The sequence below is a fragment of the Nipponia nippon genome, unplaced genomic scaffold (genome assembly GCF_047370975.1).
Source record: "Nipponia nippon isolate SJK-2023a ecotype South Korea unplaced genomic scaffold, ASM4737097v1 scaffold_32, whole genome shotgun sequence".
Lineage (NCBI taxonomy): Eukaryota > Metazoa > Chordata > Aves > Pelecaniformes > Threskiornithidae > Nipponia > Nipponia nippon.
Window position 1 is genome coordinate 4,439,637 of NW_028262350.1, and position 18,089 is coordinate 4,457,725.

The window sequence follows — 18,089 nt, forward strand, 5'->3', positions numbered from 1 at the left end:
GTGGTAAATAATTACAGCACGAGGTTATATTCATATTAACCTCTAATGTGACAAGGAGACCTCGATCTGACCCTGAAGCTTTGACTGGGGACAGTTAGGCATTATTCCAATCATATACAGAGGCACAGACAAGAAGGAAATAGGTCTGAAGAGAACATGTGTTGATACCTGCTTTTAATCCTACTTATATCCTGCCCAGGCTCATACTGATGGGCAAAACTTCACTGGATCAAGAGGAGAGTTAAGAGAAAATCCAGTGGGAAGAGCAATTTGAGCTGTGCCCAAACCTTTGCAGCTGATTTCTCTCCACTCCAGATGTTAACAGGACACCCAGGACACCCCACCCATCAATCCCAAGAAAAACAATGACCTCTTACCCCATCGCTAGTCACAAGGATAAAGACGGGAGCACCTTCTAAGTCACCCTGAATTCTTTGTGGAGGAAGATGGTCTAAAACTGAAAGCACGAACCCAACAGGAGGGCAAAGCTGATTCAAGTGCTCCCTCTCCTGAAAATTTTGTGTCATGTTGGGCAAGTCCAGTGGCATCTTGGGGTTTTAATTCCCAACTCTAAGAGGGAAAAGCCAACCTTAAATGGCCTCCTGAGGATACAGGGGGTATCAGGAGAACAAACCTAGCACAAGGCACTTGTCTATTAAGAGGGAAGAGACAGGGAGGTGCATCTATAGATAAAAAAGAAGGAATGGCTGATCCCACATTTGCAGAGGCAAATTCTCTCTGTCAAGGGCAGGGTCTGCCAGTCCCACCTGAGCTCACACCCCAGAACCACATTCTTGCCCAGTCCTTACCGCCGACCTTGTCGATTTGTAAGTGACTCCGATCTCCTTTGATGGATCCTCATCATCACTGCTGCTCAGCGCGTATGCGGGCTTCTCCTTCATGCATCTCCTGGTCTGAGGGGCAAGAAGACAGCAGGTATGAAGGCGCCAAGACTGCATCTAGCTTGAGATTAGCAGGCCACCGCAGATGCACCTCGGATGGAGCAGTGCCCTGCTGTAGCCCCCTTACCTTCTGGATCATGGGGTTGGGGGTCTCCCGCCGCCGCTCCTTCCGCACCACCGTGCTGCCCTCTTCACCGCTGCTCTCTGAGAGGTAAAGCCCAGGGGTAAGGGCACGCCCGGCGGCAGGACCCCAGCCCAAGTGCAGGACCCCAGCCCAAGTGCAGGCTCTGCTGGCAGCCTCCCCCCTCCCGCGGGCTGGAGACGCCCACGAGAAGGTGCGGGAGGCCGGCGGAACCCCCGAGGGCGATGGCACAGCCGGGGAGGAGCCCCTCACTCCCTCCACCACACGGACATCAGTGCGGCTCGGGAGGGCAGGGAGGCCCCTCCGTGTGGGGGCTGCGCTCCAGGGTGGCACCAGGCCCTCCTTCGCCTCCCCAGCGTATCGTAACGGCCCGGCTCCGAGCGCCCTCCCGGGGCCCTCCGCGAGCCCCCGCCAATCCCTCACCCTGCTCCTGGTCGCTGCTGGGCCGCTTGCGCCGGCCCCTGCCCGCCGCCAGGCCCCGCTTCTTGAAAACGAAGCTGCAAACAGAGCCCTCCTCCGCCATCTTGCGCCGCCGACCGCTGCCGTCGGCGGCTAGAGCGGCGCAGGAGGCGGCCTCTCGCGGCGCAGCGCCCCCTGCAGACGAGGAGGACTGGGGGGGGGGAAAGAGAGGCGAGCACCGGAGCGGAGGGGCGTGGCCCCGGGAGAGCGGCGCCGCCGCGGGAGGGCGCCCCCTGCCGGCGGGGGGAGGGAGCGGCGTCCCGGGGGTCCCGGGAGGGCCCCCCCCCGTCCCCGTCCCCATCCCCGTTCCCCCTCCGTCTCCTCCGGGCCTGGCGGGCTGCTAGGGCCTCCGCGTCGCCATGGCAACGGGAAAAGGAGCTGAGCCCCGGCACCCCCACCCGGGCACACCCCGGGGTGGGCGCAGGCCGGCGGACCCCAGCCCCTGCACAGGCCGCGCCGCCCCGGCATCGCCCGCGTGTGCATGAGCGTGCACGCGTGTGAGAGCGCGTGAGCATGTGCTCGTGTGCGTGCATGCGTGGGTGTGTACGTACGCATGTGGGCATGCACGCATGTGGGCATGTGCATGTATGTGCATGTATGTGCATGTATGCGCCTGCCCATAACAAGAGGCAGGACACGAGGAAGCGGCCTAGGGCAGGGTTAGGTTGGGTATTAGGAAAAACTTCTTCCCCGAAAGGGCTGTCAGGCCCTGGCACAGGCTGCCCAGGGCAGGGGTTGAGTCCCCATCCCTGGAGGTGTTTAAAAGCCGTGTAGATGTGGTGCTTAGGGACATGGTTTAGTGGTGGCCTTGGCAGTGCTGGGTTAACGGTTGGACTTGATGATCTTAAAGGTCTTTTCCCACCCAAACGATTCTATGGCTCTGTGTGTGCGTATGCCTGCATACGTACACGGGTGTGCATGCACGTGCCTGTGCACGCACGGGGAGTGGACCTGCAGCGCTTCTTGCAGAGGCCGCAGGAAGGACTCTGGTGCCAGGGGAGCCCCCATGGGACATGGGCTCAGGCCCCAGCTCTGCACCCACCCTGCATCCCCCACGGGTGGGTGCCAGGATGAGCCCCCAGCCCTCTCCTCCTCCAGACCCCGTCCCCGCAGGGCGATGCCGTGGGAAAGGGGGGCAGGCCGAGCCTGAAGACCGGACCCATTTGCCAGTGCATTCATGCCCAGAGCCCAGGGCAGCACGCAGGTGCCGTGCCCTCAGCGGGGCTCGTTCACTGCAGGCTCCCGTACGCCTGCCCTCGTTTCGGGGCGGCGTGGCAATGCCTTGGACACTCTTCTGCTCTTCCCCATCCCCAGATGGACACTGGCTTTTGCAGCCCTGCCAGCCTCCTGCTGTGTGATGCGTATGACCATCCCCGTCGCTGGGTCTGGATCTGCTCAGCAACAGCTAATTTTACTGTCAAGTCAAATTACTCTTTTATTTGCTCTCGGTGGCAGCAAGACTTTTCATCACAGATGCTATTTGGGCAATGCAGAGTGACAGAGGTGATAAATCATATCACTGCTGTCTCCTCATCCAGTAAACACCGCCATAAATTCCTTAATCGTATTTTTTGTATGGGGAATTACAGACAAACTCTGCACACGAAGATCACCTGCCTCAGCCGCTGGGCTCAGCGCTGGGCTCAGACTCGGGGCCATCTCCAGCCAGCGTTCAGCTCTAGCCAGCGGCACCACGCTGTGTTGAGGAGCCCAAACAAGAGTATTTGTTCCTGCACCATCATTATCAAAGCTCTTCGCACCACTCCATTGCATATTTTGCCTTCATTTATCCCCCATTTATTGGGAGGTTAAGGCGAAGTCCGCAGAGCCACAGGGTCCCTCTGCCTTTCTGCCGGCTTTCAGCCATCCTGGCTTGTCTCAAACTGCTTCCGAGTTCCCTTCAGGTTTTAACTATTAACTCTTAACCTATTTATTCCTAACATTTTGCCCTGTTCCTGGGGAAATCCCAGCCCTCCAAACTTCGGCCACCTGGACCCAAACCCCAGGAGTGGCGCACAGGAAGATGGCTTTATCGTTCAGGCAGCGATATTGCTCGCCCTACAAGAACCTGCCCTGGCAGATCTACTGACCTGCTTACACTGCACTGCTCCTACGCACAGCTTATCAACTCTCCGTGGAGTAAAACCTGGATTTCTGAAACCATCAGGTCTCAGTTTTGCCCCCCTGGAGGGGTGAGGAGCTGGGGGCATTGGGACTCCCCTTTCCTGCTGCTGCCTGATATGACCCTTCCTCTGCAAACAGTTTGCTGAGGCTGGGGGGGCAAGTTTGTCTTTTGCAGAACCTGGAGAGACGGGATCCTCCAGGATGCTTGCAGGAAATCTTACACGAGTGGGTTAGTGCCACATGGAGAGAGCCCAAGGCCATGTCCAAAGTCTCGCGTGAAGCCCATCTGCACACACAGAACAGGGCAAGGAGTGGGGGGAGAGGCTGGCCAAAAGCTAATTACGCCGGGGGGGGCACGCTGCCGGCAGGGAGGAAAGCGGAGGCAAGTTCTTGGGGTCGGCGGCTGGGTCGAGAAGGCTGCGGGGGTCCGGGGGCGGCTGGGGAGAGGGAGCCCGGGAAAAGAGGGGCTGGGGAAGGTTTGGGGTTAGAGGTTGGCTTCACACAAAGGAGCAAGCGGCTGGAAGACGGTACAACGGCGAGAGCCAATCACCGCGGCAGCCTGGCGATAAAAGGGCTCGCGAGGCGGCCGTGGGAGCTTGCAGGAAACGGCTCTCGCTCCCACAGCCCCGGCCTCTGCAACGGGGAGAAAGGGAGCGAGAACACCCTGCCATCAGGGACGGACGGACGGACCCACCGCCAGACAGAGCCACCCTACCGGGGTGAAACCCTCCTGCTCGGCATCACCGTGAGGAGCCCAGGCATATGGTGAGCATTCACTCGTCGAGAACAACAGGGCTGAGAGGCAGCGGGCGGCTCGGCGGGAGACAATGATGGTCCCCGAGATGTGGAGAGCGAGGGGGTTCATCCGTCCCGGGGATTGCCGCCAATTGCGGCCCTGCTCAGTGGTGGGAAGAGAGGGAGGTGCTGGGGGGGAGAAAGCAGGACCGAGCAGTGGGGAGGGAGAAAGAGGCTAGCACCCAGGGAGAAAGGGATGGAGAGGAGGGAGGAATGCAAAGACAGGGAGAGCGCCGGGAAGCGGCACCGCTGGCCAGGAGCCACCCAGCAGATGGGGGTTCATCCTCCCCCTGCACAGCCCCCCGGGAGGAGGTCCCACCCAGATGCACCAGGAACTTTTTTGCTTTGGGAGGAGGCTCGGCCGAGGTGGTCGCGGGAAGCAGATTCAGGGTGGGGGGGAAACACAAGGGGGTCTGTTCTCGGCCCGAGGTGGCCTCGCCGGGGTCAGGCAGGGGCAAGGAGACGCTGTCTGAGCTCCAGGAGCCTGTTGGGGAGCGATGCTGCTGAAGGGGGGGCGAGCACCCCGTGCCCTGGGTAAGCTGAGGGGCCGAGGGGCTTGCACCCAGCGTCTCATGGGGACAAGAGTGAGCGGAGGCCTGTGTACACTGGATCTGCTGCAGTGGGCATCTTGGGGTGCAGCGTTTTGGGGCTCACGCTCCCTGTTTGGGCTGTAATTCCCCTTTGTTGTGTGCTGCAGTACATGCCGGAGGGGGGCTGGACAGATCCATTTTATTAAGCTGATCAGAAAGAACAGAGATGGAAGAAAACCTGTTAGATCCCAACTCCCTTATCCCCCTTCGTTAATGCCTGCTAATTCTCGATGGTGTGTCTCCTACCGCCTCATCCAGCCTGTCTTTAAACCTTTCCAGAGACAGGTCTTTCATCACTTCCCTGGGGAGGCTGTTGCACGACTGTGAGATTTAATAACAATAAAAATACCCTGAGCTCTGGCATAACCCTTATACAGCCAGGGATCTCCCAGGGCTTCACAAAGGAGAGCCGCTCTGTTTTCATCTGGGGGGGGGGGGGGAGAAGAGAGCAGAAAAATATGAAATTATTTGTCCACTGTCACCCAAAAATGAGCAGCAGAGCTGTGAATCAATCCCAGGTCTCCGGAGTCCCAGTCCAGTGCTGTAACTACCACGTTTTGAGGCAGTCTGATTGCCTAATCCCCTTGGATCACTTGAGACCAGCTAAGCTACCTCGTAGATCATATTTCTGATCAATTTTCCACTGATTTTTGTTCATGGGGTGGGCATCAGTTTTGAAAGAACATGATAATTCAGCAGCGTGGATCATGCTTTGGAAACTGGGCTTTGTCCACCAAAGACATCATGTGAGGGCTCTCGCAGGGAAGACGTTGGTGCCCCAGCTGAGCTGTTGTGTATTTAAGGCCAGGAGTCGCACATCTGCAGCATTACTAATGTAGATTACAAAATAATTGCAGGGCAACTGATCAAGCGTAGTCCGAAACGGCTCCAGCATTAATGATGTCCTTTTTAAATGGGAGCCCTGCAAGAAGCAATTTCCCAGTTAAGAAGTGAGGGTCTGTCAGAACCAGCCTCTTGGGCTTTGCAAAGTGACTGGATGCATCTTCTTTTTCATACGGCTCAAAATTAGGTTCCTGACCTTTTTTGGTCAACAAAAATCCCATGAGACTTCTCATTAGGGAAGGGAGTTCCTCTTCTGGTTTCCTTCATCGAGTCAGTCCTGTGAGCCTACGACTACCCCCTCCGGTCCTACATGGCGATGGAGTTTTTCTTTTCCTTTTCGCTCACCCTCAGTTTTCGCAGGGTTGTCGTCCATTGGCAGGCAGCTGCCATGTTGCCCCAGAGGTGTCTGCCTTTCGCTTTCCAGTTAAGTAATTTTTGTCTGCCATCTGGGGGTGTTGCAGAGCTTGCCTAGCTGGTAGCAAAAGCTCTGCGATGGAAAACATTAAATCTGGGTGAAGGGATTATTGCAATCAATATTAAGCACGCTTTAGACATATTTCTCACTCCTCTGGTGTGCCCGTAACCCTCTCCATATGGCCAGCTCGAGGGTTTTCAGACACAAGGAGCCTCAGCAACCTCTGATGTGCCTCTCCAGGGCTTGCTTTTCCCAGCACACTCGTCGCTCCGCTGAAATCCCGTGGCCTTGCAGAGCAGCAGATCCTATACTGGGCTGTATGGCATCTTGGATCCTAAAAGGGAGGATGGAGGTGAAGGCTGAAAATAGACAGAGCAGCTCAAAAAGAATGGTCTTTTGAGAGATTTAACCTATGAATATGATTTTGGTTGCTTTTTTTTTTTTTGGACACAATCTGCATTTGGACAGCAAGTGCAGGAGGACACAGCAGCCCTCGCAGGGGTGGTGTGGAGGCAGGGACCATGGGAAGGGGTTGTGCTGTGTTTTGGGGTGCCTGGAACAGGACTTGCTGCATCTGCAGATGGTGAAACAGCAGAAGCTCTCAGGAGGGACTGGCAGCCCGCTCTCAGAGCTCTGCTGAAGATACGGGCTAACCCACCTAGGAAATGCCAGTCCAGTCTGGTGTTTTACAGGTGGTATTCCACGAGAGGAGATTAGCCAACATAACATTTACAGGTTATGTTTGGGGAAAGAGGAAATTACAGGCAATTATAGGTCCATTAATTGGAGTACAACAAAAAATGAGTTTCTAGAATAGGTTTTGGAAGAGCAATCAAAGACGTGGTGTTGGGAAGCAGAACAAAATGCAGTGTGGTTTTAACACAGATCATGTCAAGTTGTCTCAGTATCTTCCCTAGATATGATAACTGACTTCTGAAACAGCAGGGCCTCGTGAATCTGGATTTAAGGAAAGCACTTGATAAAGTGTCCCAAGGAAATGATTATTTTAGGTGGAGACAGGAAAGAGGATAGGGAAGAGACAGTAAAATGGAAGGAGGACACTTGGATCCTTCCACAAGGAGAGATCTAGGCACTGAACTTGTTAACAGCCCCTTTAGAAGTCAGGAGATCTGCCCACGGTGAGAAAAAACTGATCAGCAAACGGGAAGATGAGACTGGAGTCCTAGAAATGGCTGAAGTAGAGCTGTGCCAGAGCAGGCACTTCGGGAGCTGCAGCACAAAGCTGCCGTAGCCTGGAGGGACCTCAGCAAGCGGAGGGCGCTGAAGAAGAAAGAGCATCTAGGATTTCTGGCAGAGGTGACACAGGAAGAGCACATCAGGCCAGATGTTTTCAGGGGTGCCAGAAGTATTTGTACCAGAATACAAAGGTCTGAGATCTCCTTTAGTGTGGTGCATCCAGGTCAGCTCACCTACTTGCAGCGGGCCGCCAAAGTGGCTGTAGGAATGGAGAACCCACCTTATGAGAACAGAGTAAAAGGAATTGGCTTCTCCTCCTAAAAACGACTGATAAGGAATGTGATTACTCTTTATGAAACCCTTTGGGAGGCAAATATTGTAGTGGGAGAAGAACTAGGAACATAATGCCAGTATAACGGTGAATGGATATACATTTATGTAAGAAACCAGAAGGTGAAGTTTCCAGGTGGAGCGTGGTTTATGGAAGAGACTACGGAAAAACTGAAAAGGGGAGGGAGGGAGCATGAACTGCTATTTGCCTATCGTGCTTGTTTGCACCAGGTTTATATTACACTTAATTAGTACCATGCTGCAGAGCCTCAGAGCCTCCAAGTCTTTCTCCCGGTAAAGCGGTTTTGCCTAATGTCCAACCTGAACCTCCCAACCTGCAATTTTTGGCTGTTGCTGTTTGCTCTGTCATCTGGCACTGCTGAGAAGGATTTGTCTCTGCCTGGAAAAGAGGCTCTTCTCATCCTCCCAGCAGGCTTTCTGCTGTATTTGCTGTATCTGAGCTCCTAGCAAGGTAGGAGATCCCAGGGAGCAGAGAATCCCTTCAGACCATGATTTTTAATGGATGCCATTAAACACGGCCACGGTCCCAGGAATGGGCTGCTCCGTGCTTCACTTTCCACTTCTGGAAAACAGATTAATCCCAGCAGCATCCTCCTGCCCCGTCTGCCTCCTTGCTGAGAGGCAGGGGCTGGGAACCAGCCTGGTCCCCCTCGCCCCTGATCCTTCCAGGGCCGTGCTCCTCCTCCTCAGGGGAGGTGAGCCAAGGCAGGGACGAAGGTGGGAGAGCAGAGCGGGTGGGCAGGGGCTTCCCTCGGGCTCCCTCCTCGCTCATGCGGGTCCTCCATTGTTGCCCTGACAAAGGCAGCCCTGTTCCTCCCCACAACTATTCCTTGTCAGCATCCCTCAGGATTTCGGCTGCAGATTTTCTGCCCACTGGCAGCCTTTCAAGAGGCAGCCCGGGCGCAGAACGTGGATGGAAAGCAGATTAGTGGGGCAGGCTGGTGGAAGGTAGCTCCATGCCGTGGGCTGTGGGCAGGGGCAGGTCCATGTGGTGGGGCTGCTCTCCAGAAACCTGATGAGCAGGGTAGTGGTGTCCACAGCAGTGGCCCAGCTGCTGCTCCCTGGAGCCCTCCACCCTGTGTTAAGCCAGCAGGGACCTGCCCTGGGTCCCAAATACCGGTGAGGTTGAGTGGTTGGCTTGAAGCCACAGAAGGAGCCAAGATCTGAAGCTGAATTAGGGTCTTCCATGGCTAAAGCTGGAGCCATGACCACCAGGCTTGCTCCATCATCCCCGCCAAACTGCGGCTCGCTGTTTCTTTCCACGCTTGAGAAGCTGAAGCAGCACTGGGGTCACTGTCCCCCCTTGCCGGCAGTGCTGTGCCCGGTTCTGGCGCTGGCCTGTTTGATGCCGACTCTGCACCATGCTTTGTTTCATGCTGTGGATTGGCCGCGAGGCCCCAAGGCTGCAGAAGCAGGGGCCAGCTGGGCAGTGAGCTGGGTGATTCCCAGGCTCAGCAGACAGGCTCTTCCAGCCCCTCTTCACCTCCTCCCCACGCAATCCTGCTGAGAGAGACCATGGGCTGAGCTGGCCATGGAGCTGGAGGGTCAGCGGCTGTCCCGGGTGTGTAGGCTGCACTAATCCTGCACGTGATCTTGGGGACATCAGTCCCCACAGCAATCACCTTCTGATTTCCTGGGGAAGAGGCCTGACAGCCTCTCCAAGGTGTTGAGCCCCTGCCCATGCCTCGCTGTGCTGCTGGGGATACTCCGCGTCCTCCCAGGATGGAGGAGGAAGGGGCCCGGATCCCCCATGCCGTGCTTTGCCTTTGGGAAAGCCCCTTGCAATGATACAGTGATCCCAGCAGTAAACATACACTTCACAGGGCTGCTAATGGGAACCATATGGCAGAGAGGGGCCTCTCGCCCTCCGCAGTCACGCTGCTTTCCTGTGCTGGAAACCCATCGGCTTTCAGAGAGGCCATTAGCCAGCGCTGGGCTGCGCCGGGCCGGGGGCCCACTGGGAGCAGGCTGGCTCGGCAGCGAGGGCAGCCCCGCTGGTGAGGGGAAAGGGGGAAAGGCTCCCCGCACCCCTCCTGGCTGCGGGAAATGTGATGCTTCAGAGGCAGGGCAGGGGGATTGGGGAACGTCCTTGAGGGGCCACCCCAGATGCTTCCCTCTCCCTACATCTGCCCCCAGGGTCAGGCAGGAAGGTGAGAGGGGACGGAAGAGGCTGCTAGGCAAAAGCTCTGTGACCGAGCAGCTTCTGGGATGAACGTTGCCTTCCTCACCCCAAACTGCTCCCCATTCGGTGCTAGAAGACAGAGCCATAGCACCGCTCTAGCTGCTCTTACACGGCAGCAGGCACACGTCCCCTGTGGATGCCAGACAAGCTCCAACCCCAAGGTCCTCAGTCGAACACCAGCTTGGCGAGATCACCAAAAAAGCCCCCAGAGCAGGACTGGCAGCTGCCTGCGATGACCTGTGGGCAGGGAGAGCTGGCAGCTCGGGCACCAAGTGCATCCTGCTGGCTGTGGTGCCATGTCTCTGGAGCACACCGAGATCCACCTCCCACTGTGTCTGCCATGCTGTGGCCACCAGTGCTGCCATCAGAAGCTACTCTGTCTCCCTGGGTAGATGGCACAAGCCGGATCCCTTGGAGAAAGGCGTTTTTTGTCTACGCTGGCCATCGGATGCTCTCAGCAGGCGCAGGAAGAGCGGAGGCTGTAGAAGCAAAGGGGTTCTCACCTTGTCCTGTGCCAGGCGCCTGAAATTGCTGGCTGCATGACTAGGAGAGGGACAGTCCTCAGCCCTGCTCTTCCCTGTGTAGATGGCCAAGAGCCTTAGGGAACAGAGGTTTGGCGAAGTCAGGTCTAGCAATTACGGTGCCAGCCTCCACGGTGGCAACCTGGACTTGGCTTTCTTGCTTTGTCGCAGATGCCCTCTGTGCTCCTCAGAAAATCAGCAAGCCCCCACTGCATGCTGGAGGGTTGCCCTAGCCATTTTGAAGGCTTCACAACATCAATGTGACAGCATGTCCTTAAGCAAAGCCTGTGCCACTGGTGTTCCTCCGCTCATGGAGGCTTGTGTTGACTGCCTTGGCCTCAAATCCCATCCTGCACAGACTAATGCCTCCTTGGAAGAGCGATGACAGCAGCTGAGAGCCTCCTAGAAACCCTCCTGCAGTTTCTAACTTGTTCTGTTTCCCTTATCACTTCAGCACACCCTTCCCCTTTGAGATTTCTATTCTTCCCTCCTGTCCTTTGGCAGGAAGGACATTTAGCAACTTCTACTCACATGCCTGTAGGGCAGCTACACCGAGGGGACCTCTCATTTGGAACGAAGGCTGGGAGAGCGTGGGCACGAGGCTGCAAGCAGGGTATGTGCATGGAGGGGAAGAGGGATGTTAGGAGGAAGGAGAGACCTGGAGGATGGGGCTGGATGGAGAACATCAAGCCATGGGGTAGGATAAGTGGGCTGGCATTGAAGGGAACGGGGTTTGGGGGCAAGAGAAGCAAAGGAACAAATAGTAGGTGGAAGGAGCCAGGGAGCGTGTGTGTATGGGGAAGGGCAAGAGGGGGATGACGGAGAGGCTGGGGAAACTGAGGGAAAGAAGGTGGCTGGGGTAGGGGAGGAAGATGAGGTGTGAGAGAACAGGAAGGGAAGCTGGGGGTGGAGAGATGCTTGCGGGAAAGGCAGGGGAGAGGGTGAAAGGCAGGTGAAAAGGGGGAGGGTTGTGCATCCGCACCAGAGGTGTGCGTGGGGTAGGGACCAGAGAGGGGCCCCTCGGGGTCTGCGCTGGGCTCTAGGCACCGTACAGACCCCGCAGACGTGAGAGGGAAGGCCCTGTCCCAGGGAATGGGGGGCAGAGAGGGGCTGTGGGCTTGGGCCCCTGGCTCATGCCGGTACGCAGCAGCTGCCTGCGTGCTGCCATCCGCCCCGCTCGGCGAGCAGGAAATAACAAGCAAACCGCAGAGGAGACGGGAAATGATTTAGGTAAAATCGGAGCTGTATTCTCAGACAAGGCTATGAAATGTTTGCAGCGAGGGCCGTCCAGCCCCCCAGGCCTGCGAGGGGGAGCCCAGCTCACCCGCTGCTGCTCAGGACCTGGAGCAAAGACCTCTCAGTTCTGAAAGCAGTCACTGATTTTGGGTGCTCGGCTGGACACAACGCAAGCCTGGTGTCAGCTGCTGGGTGTTGGGACTTTTTAGGCAGCCAAAGAGCCCCTAAAACCGAGGGCAGGTTTGCAAATGTCACTGTGAGATTGGCATTGCCGAGACATCCCCTGGTCCAAGCCCTCCACCCGGGCACATCTCCTGCCCTGGGGCTTTCTCAGAGTCTACCCTCGCCCTCGGGCAGCAGGAAAGTTTTTGGGGTGACAATATGAGAATGAGAGGTTTCAGGAGGAGAGGACAAAAACCCCAGACAGAAGTGTGTGTGTGGGGTGCTGGTTTGCCAGCCCCCAGCCCATCCCCATCATGGCAGAGCTGCACAGCCACCCCTTCGCCCTCCTGCTCCCTGCTCTGCTCCTCCCTCTGCATCATTTGCTCAACCCCACATCTCTGCCTTGCATATGCAAAAGAGGGCTCATCAAGCCTGACCTTTTATGGGTGTTTTGAAGGCAAGGTGCAATGGGGAAAAACCCCTGAGGATCTGTCAGTGCCTTTTCAGCTAATTTTTACCAAAAGGGGTGATTTGCAATGCTGTTTTTTTTTTTCTATGCTGCATTAAAATTGGTCTGAGACCTGTCAAACTTATCCTCCTGGGCACTCAGCACATCACGCAGAGGCCACAGATTACGGATCTCAGCCTAAAGGCAACGTGGGCTCCCCAGAGAAGACGAAATCCCCATCGCTTGCTCTGCTGAGCTGTGATCCGCTCTGTTCAGCAAGGCTTTTCTGGGCTAAAATTAGACTAAAATCACAGTCCTTGCTCCAGCAACACCAGCCCTTTAGTGGCTACATTAGTGAAACACTGGGTGCTGGTTTCGCTGCCTTGGCAAGACAGCGGCTCTGGCTGGGAGTCGTAGCCTTGCTGCTAACAGCTTGGCCATTGCCTGGCAATTGCCTTCCACACGTGGGTTTGGAGCAGAAGCCACCACATCACCTTCTGCTCATGTTTCCAGCAGCCCTCTCCCATCCTAGCCCAGTATCTTTATATGGGAAAGGGAACTAAAGCTACCGAGCTGCACGCTAGCCTCACCTCAGTGCCCTTGATCACCTGCCAGCTTCCTAAAACCGAGCAGTATTCCAGACCCGCATCTCCTGTCTGCCAGTCCAGTCTGGTGTGCCTAAATCTCTTGGATCCCTCAAGAAATCCCTAAGCCAAAGAGGCTGCATGGACCCCACAGAGAAAGCTTTGAGCTTGCGGCTGTCACGCACCAGCTCCTGCAGAGCTGCGCAGCTGCCGGCGTTGGGGTGATGAAACCAGCCACACTCCTGTTGACATTTCCTTTCCAGGTGTTGCAAGAGGTCTGTCTTAGACATCTCCCCAGGGAACATCGGCCCACAAACTTCAAGCTCAGGATTAAATAGACGGAGGAGGGGAAGGAACCATGTTCCAGGCCACGGGACCTGCCAGCCCACCCCCAACTCATGTACGTAGCATTCCCTGCGGTTTGTATGAGGATTTCAAACCGGGTTTTGGTTCTCAGGGATGGGGGGTTGTGTACAGAAGCTGTATTCCAGATTTGACATTTTGGGGTGATCAAAGGCACAGTCACTGCTACTCAAACAACAAAACTGGGGACAGGAATGTTCCAGCAGAAGGTGCTGTTTGCTGAGCACATTGCAACACCAGCATCTAGGCTCTGGTCTGAACAGAACTGCTCGCCCTGCTCCCATCTCGAGTCGCTGACTGTTTGTTTGTGTTTCCATGGCTTTCTGTGATCACATCTGAGAGCGTGCAAGCCGCTTAGGATTGCAGTGATTGGAGATGGAAAAACATAAAGGCTCAAGCACATCTCCTGCTGGGACAGGATATGGCCCTTCCCCGAGGGAGGATATATCAGATATGAAATAGATAGCGTGCCTGATCGGAGCCAGAAGGCTGCCGAGAAGTGACGAGCAACAGTGGATTGCCTGTAGCCTTGGGAATGGATGTATTCCAGCTCTAAAGAGGCAGCATTTTCCTTAGCTCTGTTCAGCTGAGCCTGGAAACAGTATATTAAATCCGAATCCCAGGAGAGCACCTGCGGTTGTTTTACCAGTGCCGAGGGATGCAACTGGTTTTACACAGCCTGAGTCTCCTCGCTGCCCATGTCCCGCTGTTGACTTTGGCTTACTCTTCCAGCCTTGTGGGAGTGAGAGGAAAATCACATCCCTGACCTCAGTCAATGGCAGCAGCTGAGAATCGTCTGAAGAGGCAGCTCAGCTAAGTGAGAGTTTCCTGTGCATCTCTTAGACAAACTGTTTCCAAAAATACAAAGGAGAAACGATGGGGAAGGATAAAGCAGGAGGAACGGGGATGGACGATCGGCCTGGGGGCAGAGAGAAGGGGCAGTGCTGGCCAAGCAGAGCCAAACCAGCAGCAAGAGGAAGGATAAGGAGGCAGTGGGGTGATGTCCTGGGGTCACACTGCCCCGACCCTGGGAACAAACAGCGCAGAGGGTGAGCCAGTGGTCCGGGCTGGTCCACCTTGCTAAAAGTGTGTTTACCCCATTGATCCTGACTGTTTGAAAGAAGAAGAGAGCATTTTCATCAGTGCAAAGGCAAGCTAAAATACTTGCAGGTGGCTGACTGGGACGCCGTGGGTGCCTGCGCAGTCGGCTTGGGGAGGGTGCAGGACTGTGGGACCGCACAGTGGGGCAAGCGAGGGGGAGGAGCGGGACGGGATCTGGGAGGAGATGAGCTGTTGCAGCTGCAGCGGGGAGAGCATGCACTGAGACCCTGCTCTGAAATCCTGGGGGCAGAGGTACAGGCGCCTCAGTGTTTGGATCTCTCTGCCCTGTTGCTCCTCCCGCAGCTGCAGGGTCCGGGTAACATCTACCCTGACCAAACCACAGAACGCCACGGAGCACGTCTGCAACCCTGACCGTGCCCCGCTGCCCCTCCTGCCCTCCGCACACACAGAGCCTGCGGGGACCCGGGCAGGCTTTGCGCTCTCGCTTATGGCGCAGGCGTTTCCTGTGCGGCGCAGCGGCGTGACAGGCTGATAACCGGGCTGTGAGGAACTCAGAAACAAAACATCCGCTGAGGGGGAACCCGCACAACGTGCTCCATGAGAGCGAGGGGCTCATGCCCCAGAGGAACTGGCAGCCTACCACCCTCCGACTGCAGGCAAAGACCCACACTGGCAACATTGCTAGAGCCCTGTGCACCTCCAGCAAGAGGAGGGTTAACTATCGCTCTCCAGCCCTGTGGGGTAAATGATTGTTGGCCAGAAGGAGCATGAGCAGCATCTCGCACCAAAGCAGAGCTGCTGTTAGTAGATGCATAAGCCAGCAGGTGAGGATTTGCTGGTGCAGGTCAGAGAGGGGTTTTGCCAGGGGCTTGTGCTGCAGCAGCTCAGCAAGCCCTTTCCCCCTCCCTGCCTGCCACAGGCCCAAACTGGCCCCAGGGACCCCCCAGGGGTCCTCTGCTTTGCTGTTGTTATTCCTGAGGGGTAATGCTGGTGCTGTGGGTCCCAAGACACGCATGGTGGTTGCACTGGGTAGCCAAGGATAGTAAGTGATGCCTGCAGATGGTGAGAGCTGCTCATCAGTGGCAGAGCTGTTACCCTGGGGTTGTGCTCTGCAATGCCTATGCTGTGACACCTCCTGGATCTGTGCTGGGGTGCTACCACCACAAAAGAGGTCTGCTATACCTTGGCCATGGAAGAAACAGAGCCGTGCCATGCTTCTATGCCTGAGACAGAGGCCTCAGTGGGCAGTGCTGGATGAGAGAGCTGGTTGCTCTGCCCCCACAGCCCCGGGCAAGTACCATGGCCTCCAGGTGCCCAGAGTTCTTTCTCTGCAATACGTACATGTTTTTCCTCTTTTTCTATTTTCCTCTCTTCCTTCTCCTCTCTTTGGGAAAAGCACCACAGTGCAGGCATTTACTCGCACACGAGACCTGATGGAGGTCACAGCCCCTGGGCAAGTGAGTTCAGACGGTCACCGCGTGCCCGTGGCAGCCAGGCAGAGGCTGCTGGCGTGCCCCAAGGTCCTGCAGCTCAGCTGCCTGTGCCGATCCTCTGCTGCTCCTCCTTAAGCACAACTCAGCGCCAGGTTTGTCAGTCCGGGCTCTCATTTTGATTTCTTCCCTTCTTAGGAGGCAAAGAACAACTCAGGAGGCAGCACGGTGCAGCGCTCCAAGGTACCTGCAGTTTTACCGCATCCTACTGATTCACGGCAAGGGGGGAAGGACCGAAAGCCTAAGGTCCAAGCACCAATCCAGCCCAGCATCAGTGGAGTGGTACAGGGAGGGCGAGGGGAGATGGGGCTGCTTCACGCTAACCAATGCTCCAGCAAATGGCAGCATGGATATTAGGGAAGAGGGCTGTGGTGGGAGCCAGGCACAGAAGATCCCAAACCCCTTCCTCATCCTCTCTCCCTTTGGTCTCCCCTTGCCCAGTCCTTCAGCCTGAAGGCGCAAGTGAAGGAGACGTGCACTGCCTGCCAGAAAACCGTCTATCCCATGGAGCGGCTGGTGGCGGATAAATTCATCTTCCACAACGCCTGCTTCTGCTGCAAGCACTGCCACACCAAGCTCAGGTGAGCCGGGCTGGGAGGCTGCCGCGGTGCTTGCTGACGGCGAGGTGGATGGGTGTCACCGCGGCTCTGCCTAGCCTGGGTGGGGGAGGCCCTTCCAAATAGCGCACCCACCCACCCATCACAGCCCTTCCTCCTCTTGTGGGGTAGCTAAAGACCCCCAGCCTACTCATCACAGCAAAAAAAGGGCTTATCTGCCCACCTGGTCCGAAGTCTCAGCTAAATCCCACCTGGTATGGAAAAATAGTTTTATCCCTCAAGAGCAGGGAGAGAGCTCCAAGGTAACGCAGAGCTGAGCCACGGCTTCCTCCTAGATGACACAGAGCCAAGGCTGAGCTGCCCTGCGGGACCCCGCTCTTTACAGACCTTTAATGCTGCTCACAGCAGCGCCTAACATCCTGAGCTGGCTGGAGGGGGCAGCTGGCCCTCTCTAAGGTCCCCTCCTGCATGTTCCCTCCTTCCCTGTCCCGGTGCCCCCAAGCCTCACGCACTCCCTGCCAGCCTGCAGCTGAGTCCCCGTGCCCAGCTAACCCTGCCCTCCTTCCCCAGCCTGGGCAGCTACGCGGCGCTCCACGGGGAATTCTACTGCAAGCCCCACTTCCAGCAGCTCTTCAAGAGTAAAGGCAACTACGACGAGGGCTTCGGGCGCAAGCAGCACAAGGAGCTGTGGGTGCACAAGGAGGTGGAGAGCGGGACCAAGTCAGCATGAGCGGGGCCAGCCTACCCTTCCCTGGAGCCAGGCAGAGATGGCACGGAGCAGTGCTGAGCCGGCGGCTAACTGAGCTGATGTAAAGCAAAGGGGACCCAAGGGCCTGTGGGCGGTAAGGGAAGGGAGGCAGCCCAGCCCTCTTCGGAGGATGCTTTGAGGGGTCCTACGGGCCATAAGGACAGGGCAGAGGTGACTGGGGTAGAGCCCCCAGACCTGAAGGTCTCTCTCTGCAGGCCCCTCTCCCTGGTGAGATCAGATCAGAAGCACTTGCCCCCATGGGAACCCCAGCCCCGTTCATACGTTTCAGGCCTGCCACCATGGAAAAGGAGATGATCTGGGGGCTTTACCTAGCCTATAAGTCACAGCAGAGCTCCCAGCTCCTGCCACACCAATCCTGCCTTGCTGGGGCTCCGAATAAGGAGAACCCTTGGTTTACATCAGCTCAGTTCAGCTGGGATTGTTCAGCCTTAAGGATGTTGCCCTGCGACTGTTTAACAGTGTTTGTCTTTTTTATATTTGCCTTTGATTGGTACGTTCCGCACTGGAGCCTGGCATGGCAGCTTCATGCGTGACACTGTGCCACGTGCTCTTTTATTTTTGTAATACAAGGTTTCCGAGCCTTCCCTGTCTTGTCCTGTGTTCCCAGGGGTCTGGGGAGGTGGGAGCAGCAGTCAGGTCTGCCTCTTACTGCCCATTTACTGTGGAAAGAGCCTCTGCCCATGCAAGAAAGTATTCCTGGATACGTGTGTAATGTTATGACTGGGGCAGACTGGGGATGCCCTTTGAGGATCGAGCCCAGGATTTCAAATTGCACGCCAGCATTACCACCCTGTGAGCTACACACCCCGGCTGTAACCGCACGCCCAGCTTCCGCATGGAGCCCAGGCCACCCTCGAAGGGAATTCGCCGTCCTGCGAATTAGATCCACCCCTTTGC

At 56.5% G+C, this 18,089-nt stretch overlaps 2 protein-coding genes across 6 annotated transcripts in view; one reads left to right on the forward strand and one right to left on the reverse strand.

Moving 5' to 3' along the window:
* The window catches only part of LOC104012320 (E3 ubiquitin-protein ligase RNF113A), a 29,448-nt gene extending 27,848 nt beyond the window's left edge, over positions 1-1,600 (reverse strand). For all 5 annotated transcript variants that reach the window (XM_087770058.1, XM_087770057.1, XM_087770055.1 and 2 more), the window contains exons 1-3: positions 1,468-1,600; positions 1,030-1,106; positions 810-914 (exon numbers count right to left, since the gene is read on the reverse strand). In XM_087770058.1, coding sequence (XP_087626184.1) covers positions 810-914; positions 1,030-1,106; positions 1,468-1,567 — 282 coding nt within the window. In that variant the 5' untranslated portion in view covers positions 1,568-1,600. The remainder of the gene's footprint in view (positions 1-809; positions 915-1,029; positions 1,107-1,467) is intronic.
* A 2,508-nt stretch (positions 1,601-4,108) lies between these two features.
* LIMD2 (LIM domain containing 2) lies at positions 4,109-17,776 on the forward strand. Its single transcript, XM_009464630.2, has 5 exons — positions 4,109-4,392; positions 13,215-13,351; positions 16,005-16,049; positions 16,308-16,447; positions 16,994-17,776. The coding sequence occupies exons 2-5, from the start codon at positions 13,310-13,312 to the stop codon at positions 17,151-17,153; spliced, it is 387 nt and encodes a 128-aa protein (XP_009462905.2). The 5' UTR covers positions 4,109-4,392; positions 13,215-13,309; the 3' UTR covers positions 17,154-17,776.
* Positions 17,777-18,089: the final 313 nt, after the last annotated feature.